We start from the raw sequence: 13323 nt of genomic DNA on the forward strand, positions 1-13323 counted from the left end.
ATACAACTTATTTAACCACTTCTCTATTGCTAGACATTTGGGTTGTTTTCAACGTGGCCTGGCATCTCTTCGTATATGAATTTTCAGAGGCCTTAGGACCAGTAAAGAACAGACAATCCATATTTTTTTTTTTTTTTTTTTTTTTTTTAAAAGATGACCGGTAAGGGGATCTTAACCCTTGACTTGGTGTTGTGAGCACCACACTCAGCCAGTGAGCGAACCGGCCATCCGTATATGGGATCCGAACCCGGGGCCTTGGTGTTCTCAGCACCACACTCTCCCGAGTGAGCCAGGGGCCTTGGTGTTCTCAGCACCACACTCTCCCGAGTGAGCCACGGGCCGGCCCCGACAATCCATATTTTAAGACTTGTGGAACCACAGAAGGTCTCTGTTGCAACATCTTTTTTCTTTTTTTTTTAAATGACACTTTTCAAATATAAGAACCATTAGTTTGAGGGCTATATAAAAACAGGCCGCAGGCTGGGGTGGCTCTCCAACAGCAACTTGCCTAGCCCTTAATTGATAGTTTTTAGCCAGTCTGGCCTTCTTTGCAAGTTTACCATGAAGGCAAAATCTCAGTCTTAGAAGTTGTCAAGACTCTAGAGGTCAGCTGTTAATCTCTAGTCCTACGGATATGGTGTTCTTCAGATCTCTCTGCCAATATATTTTTTCATTAGAAAGGCATAAAGTGAAGGTGGTGACACTATGGAGAATGACAACGGCCAGTGTAGGTGGGAGTTTTTGTTTAAACTAATTGTTGAACAAGACACTGGCTGAAAACGGTTGTGGAGCACTGTTCTATGACATCCCTTAATTTCACCAAGTGCCATCCTCCAGAAATGAAGTCAATTTATAAATAATCGAGAAGTCTTAAGAACAGCTGTTTGGTTTACTGCTGTTTGTCTACAGCAACAAAAACTTTGCCTTCATTTATGGTTAGAAAGGCCATAGAATCCAGTAACGAATGAAAAGAACTTAAGTTGCAACTCAGCTTTAGCATTTACTAGCTGTATATCCTCGGGTAAATTAGATAAGTCTCTGGGCCTCAGTTTTTTCGTCTGTAAATAGGAGATTACTTACTTGATATCTAGCATTAAGCACGAAGTATGCTATAAGAAATGAGACAAAGATAGAGCTATTTGTTCTAACAGTCAGAGGCAATGAGGGTCAGTTTCAAGTCACTGTAGCGATCCGCAGGACGGGAGAGCAGAGGTGGAACACTAGGATCTTTTCTAGAATAAGGACCGAGCTGGCCGCGTTGTCAGGTGCAGCAGCACCGCCTACTCTTCCTGCTCCAAGGCGGCTGCTCCCGAAAGCGCCTCCAGAAGCCCAGGCCACACCCGAGGACAGACACCACCCCGGATTACAGTACACCTCGGGGGCGCGTGTGACTTGACTCCTGGTCCAGCTACCCCGCGACGGGCCAATCGGAGTTGGCTCAAACTCACCTGCTCAGCAGGTGCGCGCGGCCCAGGGCGTGACCGGCGCGGGCGGGCGGGGGCGGCGGTGGGCGGGGTCGGAGAATAAGAAGCTCCCGGCGCATGGCACCCGCCGCCCAGTCGCCGCGGTGGCTGCCGGGATGCGCCGCAGCGAATGGTCGCGCCTGGCGCGGCTCTGAGTGACCTTTCACCCGCGCCCAGTGGTCCCCGGCGTCGGCTCAAGGCGGAAGCCATGGCGGAGGCGGCGGCTACCTCGGGCGGGACGGGCGCTGGCGCAAGCGTGAGCTCAGACTCTGCAGCGGACCGGGACCGGGACCCGGACCGCGCCGGGCGGAGGCTGCGGGTTCTCTCGGGCCATCTGCTGGGCCGGCCCCAGGAGGATCTGAGTACCAATGAGTGCAAAGCGCGGAGAGCCGCCTCGGCGGCCACGGCGGCGCCCACGACCACTCCCGCCGCGCCGGAGTCTGGCACCATCCCCAAGAAGCGGTGAGTAGCGGTCTGTGGAAGGGAGCTGGCCGAGAGGGACCAGGTCGGGCCTGTGCTGCGGAAGGGCAAAGTAGAAATGGGAAGGGAGGTGTTAAGGGCTAGCGGAAGGCATCCCAGTCCCTTGAGGTAGGGAGCCACCTCTCTTACGAGAGTGGACCAGACCTCGGACTCTGTCAAGAAGGGGGCGGGATGAGAGTGGATTTTGGTCACTTTGAGGGTAACAGACCTGAAGAACGCTTATAGGGGAAGGGTTTAAAGGGATCCTTTTTTCTTGGGTTCTTAATGTCAGGAATTCGCTATTTTGCATGAATACTTTGGGGGCTAAGGTCTTGGAATGGGTGGCAGGGGTTCTTTTATGCTTTCCGAGATTTAAGTTTGTAGGAGATGATTACAGGGATCTCTGGTAGTTCTTGGAAGCGTGGGTGCGGGGGTCGTGCCCTGGAAAAATGTTTTGATTCGTTTCTGAGGTGTAAGTTTCCCCCGGTTTAGCGGCATGATCTTTGATTGGAAGGGAGGAAACCGATGATAATGAACTGCAAATACTAGTTAGTGATTTAGGGTGTGGTATTATAGCTGCTGAGCTCTGTGTAACCAGATATAAAAGACAGGGTCTGTACATGAGGGATGTTTGTAAGAAATCTTGACTTCCGACTTTTTTGGGTAATCTTAATCTCTGAGGAAAGCTAATGGGTGTAGTTATTTTCTGAGACGTAGCTTCTGAGATATAGCGTGGATAAACTTTGAAAGTGAAAAAAGGTATTGCTAATGTTTAATGTGTACTTTCAGTGTGCCAGAGATTATGCTAAATCCATTATTTCTTTTGCTTCTTCCCAAGCCATGAGGTCGGTGCAGTTTTCTCCCATTTACAGACAAGAAGTTAAAAAAAGATGAAGTGTGCTGCAAGTTTGGCAGGTATACTATGGCAGGTTAGAGTTTGAAAGCATATCATGTTGACCTTTGGGCCAAGTTCTTAAGCTGTACTGCTTCTGATGAATTAATCCATTAATTGAACATACATGAGTCCTTACTCTATTACATACACATTGTGCCAGCAATACAGAGATTTAAAAATGCAGTATTTACTTTTAAGGAACTAATAGCCTAGTAAGAAAAGTTACAATACAGTGTGATAAGAAGCTTCGTTGATAACTGTAGCACATGGTGACTTAACCCAGGTTTGGGTGTGTTTGTTAGGGCAAAGCTGTCCATATTGTCTGAGTAAGTCTTTAAGTTTGTGTTGGAAATAGCCTGCTAAAGGGGAAAAGTGTTTTTAGCAGACAAACAGTTCACAGGTAAAGAAGTAAGAAACAGATTTTTTTTTAGAGAACTGCTGGGAGTCAAGTGTGGCAGGTGGAAATGAGAATGACAGGGGATGAAGGCTGGAGAGGTGAGTCTTGTTGTAAAGGATTTTATGTGGAGGGAAACATGATTAGATTTACCTTTTAGATGAGCAGTTTAGCAATATAATGGCTGGGAACATGGACCTTGGTTTGAATTTCCGCTACACAATTTCTGCTGTGTTACCTTGGTTAAGTCATTTAATCTCTCTCAGAGCTTCATCCCTTCATTTGTAAAAATGAAGACAATTTCTGCTTTGCAGTGTTGTGAAAACTGAAAAATATGGGGTTAAATGATCAAGTGCTTCATGCAATGCCTGTTCCATAACCCCTCAACAAATGGTAACTGCAATTTTCATTGTGTCCAAAGACAGAGAGACTAACTAGGAGACTGTTATACCAATGAGAATGCTGGGATTCTGAACTAAGGCATGTATTGATAGTAGGCACCCTATTTGAAAAGCTATTGGGAGGTAAATGTTCCAGAACTTGGTTACTAAGTGGTGGGGGAGGGAGGCATGAGGGATCACATCTCGTCCTTTGGCATCACTTGATGTTATTTTAGCTGTCCCTGGATTTAAAAGTTTTTGAACTTTTTAAAACGAACTTCATGTACTCTTATGCCTACTCATTTGTAACCATCTGTGTGTACATTTGTATGTGAGTTTACACTCTTAGAACTAAGTAGGAGGGCAGATTTTCCTTATGGTTGGATTAGTGGCCTTGGTTTGCAGTATTCAGAGAAAAAGTAGTAATGTTTGTAAGGCACACTGGGGTAATGGATGAGGCTTCTCATGGCTGAAGGTGACTGGTCTCCCATGTGGCTGCTCCAAGGACTGAATGCATCAATAGTAGGCACAACTGCAACCCATTTATGGCATAGGTTACAGCTGGTGGGAAATTCTGGTCTTTGGTTCAGGGTTAAGTGGCTAGTGATAAGTAAGATGTAGTCATGTACAAGTACTTAGAAGTTCAGCCAAAATATGAGGGAGCACAAAAACTTGTATTAGATGAAATATTCTGCCTCAGAGAGTGATCTACTGGATAGATTATTTATGGGGAACCCACATCTACCTTCTACTTCCTGTTGCTTAGCTGGGGCCTCAGTTGCCAGCAACAGAACTGAGCCTAAAGGAAAGGCAAATGATGGAGCAAGGAGGAGCCAGAGTGTATATCCAATAAGGTACGAGTATGGCCATATATCAATTAACTTCGAATCATTTGGTGATGTGTATTACTTCTCCCCTTTTGTTACTCTTGACAACAGCATTGGTTGTAATTGTTTCATCACATGGCTTTTTGTACTTAAATTCATTATGGATTTGGAGTAGTCACTTCTTGAAACTTCATGTTTTCATTCCTCTTACAGAATAGTCATGCATGCATTAATTTACTCAACATTTATAAAGTAGTTGCTTTATGACAGGTACTGTGCTAGGCACAGTAGGTAAAGAGATAAATAAATAGTCCTTGTCTCAAAGAACTCAAAATCTAGAAAGGGAGATACACATTCCAGTACAGTTTGATTAGAGCCACTGCAGATGTAGGTACAGATGTAGCACAAAGGAAAGAAAGAGTGATAAACTAGCTAGGGGGTCTGGGGAAGGTGATAATTTGGCAGGTTGATTGGATAGTGAGGAGAGTTTATATTCCAGGCAAAGGGAACAGCATATGGCAAAGCAAGGGGGCATGAAAGTGCATATTGTATTTAGGTAAGTAGACAATTCAATATTGGTAGAAGTATGGGAGTAAAGTGAAAAGAGGGTAGTGGCAGGTTAGGGAGGCCTTTGGCTTGTAGGTGGTCAGTCCATTCATTCATTTATTCATTCATTCACTCATTCGTGCATGCAACAGCAGTGAGCAAAAACTCTGCCTTTATGGAACTTATATTCTAGTTGGTGTGGAGACAGTGAACAAACAAGTAATATGGTATGTCAAATGGTGATTAAATTTGATGAAGAAAAATGAAGCAGCTGAGTGGGCTAGGTGATAGAGAGCCATGGAAGGAATTAAGCTGGGAAGAGACATGATCAGATTGGGTTTGCATTTAAGAGAAGTCGCTCCAGCTGCAGTGTTAAGAATAGATTAAAGAAGGGTATTCAATAGGGAGATCAGTTAGGGGAGGCTGTTGTAGCACAATAGATGAGAAATAATGAAGGATTAAACCAAGACGGTAGTGGTGAGAATGAGGAGGAAAGGGTGGGTTTGAGAGTTTTGTAAGTTAGTATATTAGGTAATACTTTAAAGTTATGGGATTAAGAAAAAAATTATGTGACTAAATTAATGCCTTGGGAGTTTGGAGACCAAATGAAAGTAGAAAAGGATGACAGAATCCTTAGGTATGTGGACATATAAGAGGATTGACCAATTAAGACCTGTTGCTTACTTGTCACGTGGTCTCCCATGAGTTGGTTCCATTTACTTCTATCCAGGAACATATATTTTCATTACTTGAAATTGCTGAGCAGTTTTGAGTGTGATGGTTTACTTTTGGGCCCTCCCTTTTTCTTTAAGTGTATGTTAACTCTATGTATAGTTTCTTTTTGACCTTGCTTCTGAATGTAATTTTAGATTCTTAAAAATCATAGTAAATGTTAATTATGTATGTGACATTTTTATGCCTTGGTCTTGGATTTTTTTCACTTTTTTGTGTTTTTTTTAAGCTGTTGAAATGTGAAAAAGAGAAGAAAGAAATTCCTTGCTGACTTTCGTCCCTCCACACTGCTAACCACTTTCCCACTTGTAACTTTGGCTTCAACCACATTGTGTTAGGCGAGCGTGATAACCACTACACCACGGAAACACCGCATTCAACCACATTGTGGTTTGCATTAGAAAGAACTGCTCTATGGTAATTTTTACAGAGGTTATAAACTCTTCTGGTTCAGGCCAAAGGATATCTGATTAAGAATGCTACTGAGTGTTTAATTTACTTGCTTATAATGTTAATTACATATGCCATTCTTCAAAAAATAATGTATTCTTTAACATTATTATTATGTTGGTAGAAGATGGCAGATGTTTTCTAGAAGCTTTGGCAGATGTTTTCTGGAAGGAAAAAAGCTCAGTTAATCTCTTGTAAATGTTTCCCTGGAGGACATCCCGAAGCCTGCAAGAGCTGATGCATTTGCACAGGTGTTACTTGCACAAGTAACCTGACTTATGACTTAACATCATTTGGCAAAATTAGAGTTTATTTTGATAGTTAATGTTGAATGAAATACTTAGTCTACTTTGAGTTCTTAGCTAGGAATTCTAGTGGTAGTGTAGGTTGAGTATCTGTTATCCAAAATGCTTGGGACCAGAAGTGTTTCAGGTTTCGGATGTTTTTGGATTTTGGAACATTTTCAAAATACGTACTGGTTGAGCATCCCTAATCGGAAAAACTGAAATTCTCCCAGTGAGCATTTCCTTAGAGTATCATGTTGGGGCTCAAAAGCTTTGGGTTTTGGAGCGTTTTGGATTTTTAGATTAGGGATGCTCAATCTGTAGTAATAGGAGTCTTAATTTGAGTCCTAATATGCCAGGCACAGCTAAAGCTTATGTACGTTATCTCATTTAATTTTCATAGCACCTCTGAAAATAGGTGATCCTACATGTATGTTGTAGGTGAGGAAGTAGAGGCTCAGGGAAGTTGATTTGTGTAAGGTCATGCAACTGTGAAATGAAAGAGACCGCATTTCAACACTGGTGTTGCTCTAGAGCCCATGTTCTTTCCCCTATGCTGTATTGTCGCACTTGGTGGTGTTCCCTGGGGGAAGATAATCTACTCACTGTTCATCAAGTTGCTTCAGGCCAAGTTTCAGACCTTTTGTGATTATTATCACAAAATAATTATCACAGATCATTATCAGATACTGTTTCATATAGTTCAGAAGGCATTAGTTTATGTTGTACTTATTGGATAAGTTATGAAACATATCTTGTCAAAATGGAATTCATAATTTAAGAAAACATAATGGATGGTGTAAAAAGACCAAAAGAAAAAATTCCTTTTGTGAGTGAATTTTGCTGTTTGACTTGTGGGAGAAGACAGTTTTGGGAAGAAAAGGGAATGAGAAGGAAGAATTTGGGAGACCCAAGATCCGAGGAGAAAGGAGGAGAAGAGGTCATGGAGGATTTATTGCTTAGCTGTAAGCTAACTCTGTCTTTGGACTGTGAATGAACAAGAAACTCTGAAGACTTAATCTCCATGTTCATTTGGTATCATACTTCTCTAGATTGCATTTTAAGATGGACTACACCTTCTCCAAGTAGACTTCTTTATGTCAGGAAATTACTTACTGTACATCCATCTACCCTGTAGTTACTTAATAAAAATATCTGGGAATAAATTAAATGGTCTGTTTTTAGGCTGCAGAGAAATGGAGTTCTGTTGTAGTCAGATGCGATACTTTACGGAACACCTTAAAAGCAAGCGCTAAGCAACTATTACTCCTTTTGACTTTATTTCCTTGTTATTTGAGAAGATACCTTCTGTTCATCAGATAGTATGTTAATTTCAACCTTTAACCAAATCAAAGGATCCTGAGTAGGCGTAAAGAAGTAGTTGCCCTCCCCGCTTTAGTGCTCTCTTTATTTGTTGAGTTTTACGGGTAATTCATCATATCCCTGTCCCAATATCTGAGTTCAGAATCAGTTTAGAGGTAAGACATAGGATATAGACAGATGGAGGTAAAAATGTCAGCTTTATTGATGATAAAGCTGGTTGGAGAACATGGTTTGGAAGAACTTCCTGATATTTACCCTGAATTAGACAGACTGCATCACAGGCAGTGCTGGACCGCAGAAGGCCTCCTCTGCAGGCGCATGGCCAGGGCCAGCTCCAGTAAACCTAACACACGCCACTGAAACATTAGAGAATAACCACTGTGGTGGGTAGATTCAAAAGAGAGAGAAAGGGCTGACCCTAGGTGCTTGGTGCCTTCTCTCAGAATTTACTGGCCTGTTAAATTACTCCTCCCATGAAAAAGAGTGAGTGTGTAAAGGCTGGGAAGAGGCCAGAACCATTACTCTCGCTGAAGTCTTTCCACATTGGAAACTGGAGTCTGGAGAATGGAGGTATTGCTGGAATGGAGAAATTAGGGGAAAGGGCTGAGACTTCCACCTGCCTCATTAGCATGTGCTATTCCCATTGCCTACTGAATATGTAACACAATTTTCTTGATAGGGTAGTTAAGGTCCGCCAGGAAGATCTGTCCTAATCAGCCTTTTATGCCCTTCTCTTATTTTCTTGATATCTGCCATGTACTCTAGCTACACATCAAAATTATTGCTATTCTGGGATTGTGTCCTTCCCCTCCCATTCTCTTTGATATGTTTGTGTTTCCCAAAGTGTAGTTTATATAGACTGATGGTCCTGAGACTATCAGGTGTGGTACATGGATTAAAATTTGGGTGTGGTATATGAATTAAAACCTCATTTGAATAGTTATAAATGTTTATATATATATATATATATATATATATATACTTATTAACTTGTTAAACTTTATTAAACTATTATATAATTTATTTCTAAAATAAATGCACAGGTTGTAAGTTTACAGCTTAATTAATTTCGCAAAGTGAACACATCCGTCTTGTATTTAAATTAAGCAACAACATTACAGTACCCTATGAGCCCCCTTTATGCTCCTTCCAATGGCTCTACTATCTTGACTTCTAACACCATAGTGTAGATTTGCCTGTTTGAACTTAATATAAATGGAATCATATAATGGAATTATGCAGTTGGCTTCTTGGTATTATGTTCACAATAGTCATCCATGTTGTTGCGTCTAAATTGTGTTTTGTTCATCCTCCTTGCTGAATATTATCCCTGTAGGTGGATATATACAATAGTTTATCCATTCTGTTATTGGTGAGCATTTAGGTGATTGCTACGTTTTGGTTTGAATAGTTATTTATTTTAGTATTTAACCTTGAAGTTCTTGAAATGTACAAATATTATTTGTGAACTTAGAAGATTTCAGTTTAAAACCACAAATCTAAATCTATTACCCAATCATACATTTTAAATTTGCATTACAAGTCAGTCATTCTTAAAGGCCGGATTCTCTTAAATTTTGTAAGGACCATATGAAAGATCAGTTTTTGCATAGTTTTTTGTTTTTGCAGCTGGCTGATATTGGGATCAGAACCCATGACCTTGGTGTTATAAAGCTGCACTGTAACCAACTGAGTTAAATGGCCAGCCCAGCATAGTTTTCTTAAAACAAAAACATAAACATCTGCCTTTGATTCTCTTCTCTTAAGCATTTGTATATTTAATTCTGGATCTTTCTGTAGTTGAAATATGCTTACTCATTAAGAAAGGGAACTATTATTTCAGTAACTGCGGTTACTTTTGATGAGAGACTTGCCTCCCGGGTGACATTTGGAGCTGTAGATATCATCTTGTTATTCACTAAGAAAAATATGATTGCATGTAATATTTGGTCTTGCCAGCATGTTTGAAGTTACTAACCAGAAGTTTTGGCCAGGATGCTGAGCAGATTCTTGTCAGCAACCTCGTTGGAAAGCTCCAAATTCTATTTATAGTTGCCGTGTCAGTGATTTCATATCATCAAGTGGAGGAGTATTCTTGTATCCCAGGACCTCAGAATCAAGTAATATGAATTATGTAATTCATTATATTCATAGAAGTTTGCAGCTCCCACTCAGATTGATTACCTGGTTGGATTTTGCATTTCTTCTGAAGGTGCTTGAACTTTACAGGAATCCAGCATCAGGGATATTTAAGAGACACCCTTGTGAATACCTCATGTCTTAAGCTAGTCACATATTCTCTTGACTGGATATTTTGCCGTCAACTCAAATTTTATAAATCAGCACTACCCAAAAGGAGCTTTCTGTGATCATAGACATGTTTTATAATCTGCACTATGTGGTGCAGTGGCCACTAACCATGTGTGGCTGTTAAGCACTTGAATTAAGGCTAATATGACTAAGGACTTGAATTTTAAATTTTAAAAATTTTAATTAATTTACATTTAAGTAGGCTCATGTGGCTAGTGATAACATGTTGGACAGTACAACTGTGGACTGAAACCTAACTCATTATCTATACTTTCTCTAAAATGAAGTTACTTTTCTGGGTTTTCGTATTTCTCTTAGTGTTAATCACAGTCACGTACTTCAACCCTTAATCTGGAACTTCTTTTCATTCTTTTAAGGCTGAACACTCTCTTTGAATTAACTTATTCAAATTAAGAATTCTACAGTTATCTTGTTGCTTTTATACGTATTTATGTCATCTGATCCTTACAACCACCCTTTCACAGACGAGGAACTGAAATTCATAGGCATTTGCCAGAAAACAGTCACTTTCTAGCTAGTGAGTGGTAGAGCTTAGATTTGGATCCAGATTTTTTTTTCAGATTTTGATTGTAATTTACTTTAATTTAACAGTATAGGTTGTGTTTGAGCAAAGGCATTTATTTTTGTTTGCTTCCAGTCATGTTGAGCTTTCCCTTGTGAGTGGCGCTGGGTGAGGGAGCCATGTCTGCCCCTGACCAGTGCTCCAGGACAGGCAGAGACCTGGGCCAGGGGCAGGAGACAGCAGCATCCTGGACTTGTTGCAGTGAGGCTAGACTTGAAAATACCTTTAGAAGTTTCATACAATTTAATATTATCTCATGTCACAGATTGCTGTGTTTGTGAAAAGGTGTTCGTTCCCACTGAGACATTTATGGATCTAGATTTTTTTATCTCAAGTCTAGAGCTTTTTCCTTGATATTGTACTGATATCACCAAGCCCTATTCATTGTTCTTTGTTGCTTTGCCTCACACGGATTTATCACCTCTCTTCCCCTGGGTGATGGAGCCGCAAAAAGGATTACTCAAAGCCCATTTCTTCCGAGCAGTGAGAGACCTCGAAGGGGTTAATTTCCCGGAACCCTCAAGAGAGAGGCATTCCTTCCTTTGGAAATTAACCATGCGCTGGGTTTCTCTCCCCACATTTATTCTGCAGACCAGGAAGTTACAGGAAAAGAACATAGGTGGGGTTATGGCCAAGTATAGTTTAACAGTAGAGGCTGGTAACATCAGTGAAACAAGCAAAGTGACATTCCATAATGCAATTTGCAAGAGATTAAGTTGATCCACCAACAAAAGCTTGATCTTAGCAAACACTGTTTTTCCCTACAGCAATTTCCGTGGTATTTTACCTATCAATCAGTATGTTAACCAAGGACATCTGTCCTTGAGCCAGCAATTCTCTACCTGTAACAGAGACTGTAGCCTGAGGAAAGTTTCCTGTCTTTTGCAAATTTAACATTTCTATATGTAATTCCAAAAGGTTAGGCTAAACCCGAGACTACAGGGCTTTGGAGAATAGGCCCTGTGAAATACATTTGTTTTATAAATGTTAGTGCTCTCTACAGTTCTTCACAATCTTTGACATCCATTTCATTAAACAAGTATTTATTGGTCACTTGTGTTCTAGGTACTTGGGCTAGACTACATCAGTGAACAAAATGGACAAAGATCTCTGCCCTCATGGATCTTACATTCTAATGGATGAAGTGAATAATTAAACATAGTAAGCAAATTATTAAGTGTATTAGAAGGTGATAAGTGCTATAGAAAAAATAAAAAGAGAGGGTGAGGGGGTAGGGTTCAAGTTTTAAATAGGATGTCACTGAGAATGTGACATTTGAGCAAATATTTGAAGGAGATGAGAGAATTTAGGCATATGGCTGTCTAGGCAAATGAATGTTCCGGGAAGAGCAATAGTGTGTGCAAAGTGAAGGAAAGTGCATGTGAGGCATATTAGGAGAGCAACAAGGGGACTAATGTAGCTGGAGTCAGTTCACATCCCCTCACTCCTAACCACTGTTTAAAGCCTGTACTTTTAAACCTTAGCTTCTAATTTATCCATCTCTCCTACTGTTTTAGACAAGGTCTCTCATTTATGTCACATTTTTCAGCTTCCACACCTTTCCTGTGCCATTCTGTGGAAGATTTTTGCTTCCGTAGATTGGCACTAGGTTTCAGGGTCTGTTGTTTCTGGGATCTTTCTTTTCTTTTTAATTTTGAGAATCGGGGAGGCATTAGTTGGTCTTCCTTTCCCTTTTCCTCATGAATTCTTTGGTTATGGACACTAGCTCTAAAATCATACTGTTGAATGCTAAGGGTAATGGGATGTAATATCTGGGTCTGGAGCCTTTAATTCATTTAAATCAGTAGGTGCTCCACCTGTCTCCTCACCTGTTTGAAACTTCATTTACCCAAGTTTGTTGACAATTTATTCAGTATCTTCTATGTGCTAAGTACTGGGGAGGATTGACAGATAGTTTTTGCCTTCTGGGACATGTAGGCCTACTATGGAAGACTGATGTGTCTTCTGTTACTACGTGGTGCTAAGTGCTACAAGAGAGGTATGGTCGGGGAATAGTGACTGGTACAGCAATGGAAGGGCAACTTTATTTCAAGGAAACATAGTGTAAAAGCGTTGATAGAATACTATTCTGTGTCGAGAGGTTATGTGAAAATTCTTAAATCTGAGGTTGAAAACATTGATGGGAGCATTTGGATGAGAACAGAATTATAAGAATTAGGGTAGAAATATTTGGGCAGTATAATAAAGTTTATAAAACTGGTGTGGCAGTTGGCTACAGTAATGATGGGAGCCTTCATCCATCTGGGTAGCATTTAGAAGTCTTACTGTGCTAGCAGCATAATGTCCAGCAGTTATTTTACAATTATAGAGAAAATGGAAAGATAAATAATTTTGTTATTCTGAAACATTATGCATTTTGTTGCAGAAAAATAGAAAGTAATAGATAATCAGAATGAAGACTAACATCCAACCTAATTAAGAGATAACCACTGTAGCACCTTGACATATACCCTTTCAGATGTAAACGTATGTGGAAGGTCATGCAGTAATGTCTTGAAACCACCATTTTTCATTCACTATCTTGTGTATAACATTCCATTCAAGAAATATTGATGTGAAACATTTGCAGTCACTCAAGAAGTATTATATGTAGGTACTACAACTTATTTAACCAGTATAGTATTACATTTAATTGTTAACAGTTTTTTCCTATTAT

At 40.4% G+C, this 13323-nt stretch overlaps 1 protein-coding gene across 3 annotated transcripts in view; it reads left to right on the forward strand.

Annotated features, from left to right (window-relative positions):
* The first annotated feature begins 1627 nt into the window (after positions 1-1627).
* Positions 1628-13323, forward strand: part of AGPS (alkylglycerone phosphate synthase) — a 141764-nt gene continuing 130068 nt past the window's right edge. For 2 of the 3 annotated variants that reach the window (XM_063093742.1, XM_063093752.1), the window contains exon 1: positions 1646-1925. In XM_063093742.1, the coding sequence (XP_062949812.1) occupies positions 1672-1925 (254 nt within the window). In that variant the 5' untranslated portion in view covers positions 1646-1671. Of the gene's footprint in view, positions 1926-13323 lie in introns of all 3 variants that reach the window. The other variant, XM_063093734.1, reaches the window with a different exon arrangement.

The sequence above is a fragment of the Cynocephalus volans genome, chromosome 1 (genome assembly GCF_027409185.1).
Source record: "Cynocephalus volans isolate mCynVol1 chromosome 1, mCynVol1.pri, whole genome shotgun sequence".
NCBI classification, from domain to species: domain Eukaryota; kingdom Metazoa; phylum Chordata; class Mammalia; order Dermoptera; family Cynocephalidae; genus Cynocephalus; species Cynocephalus volans.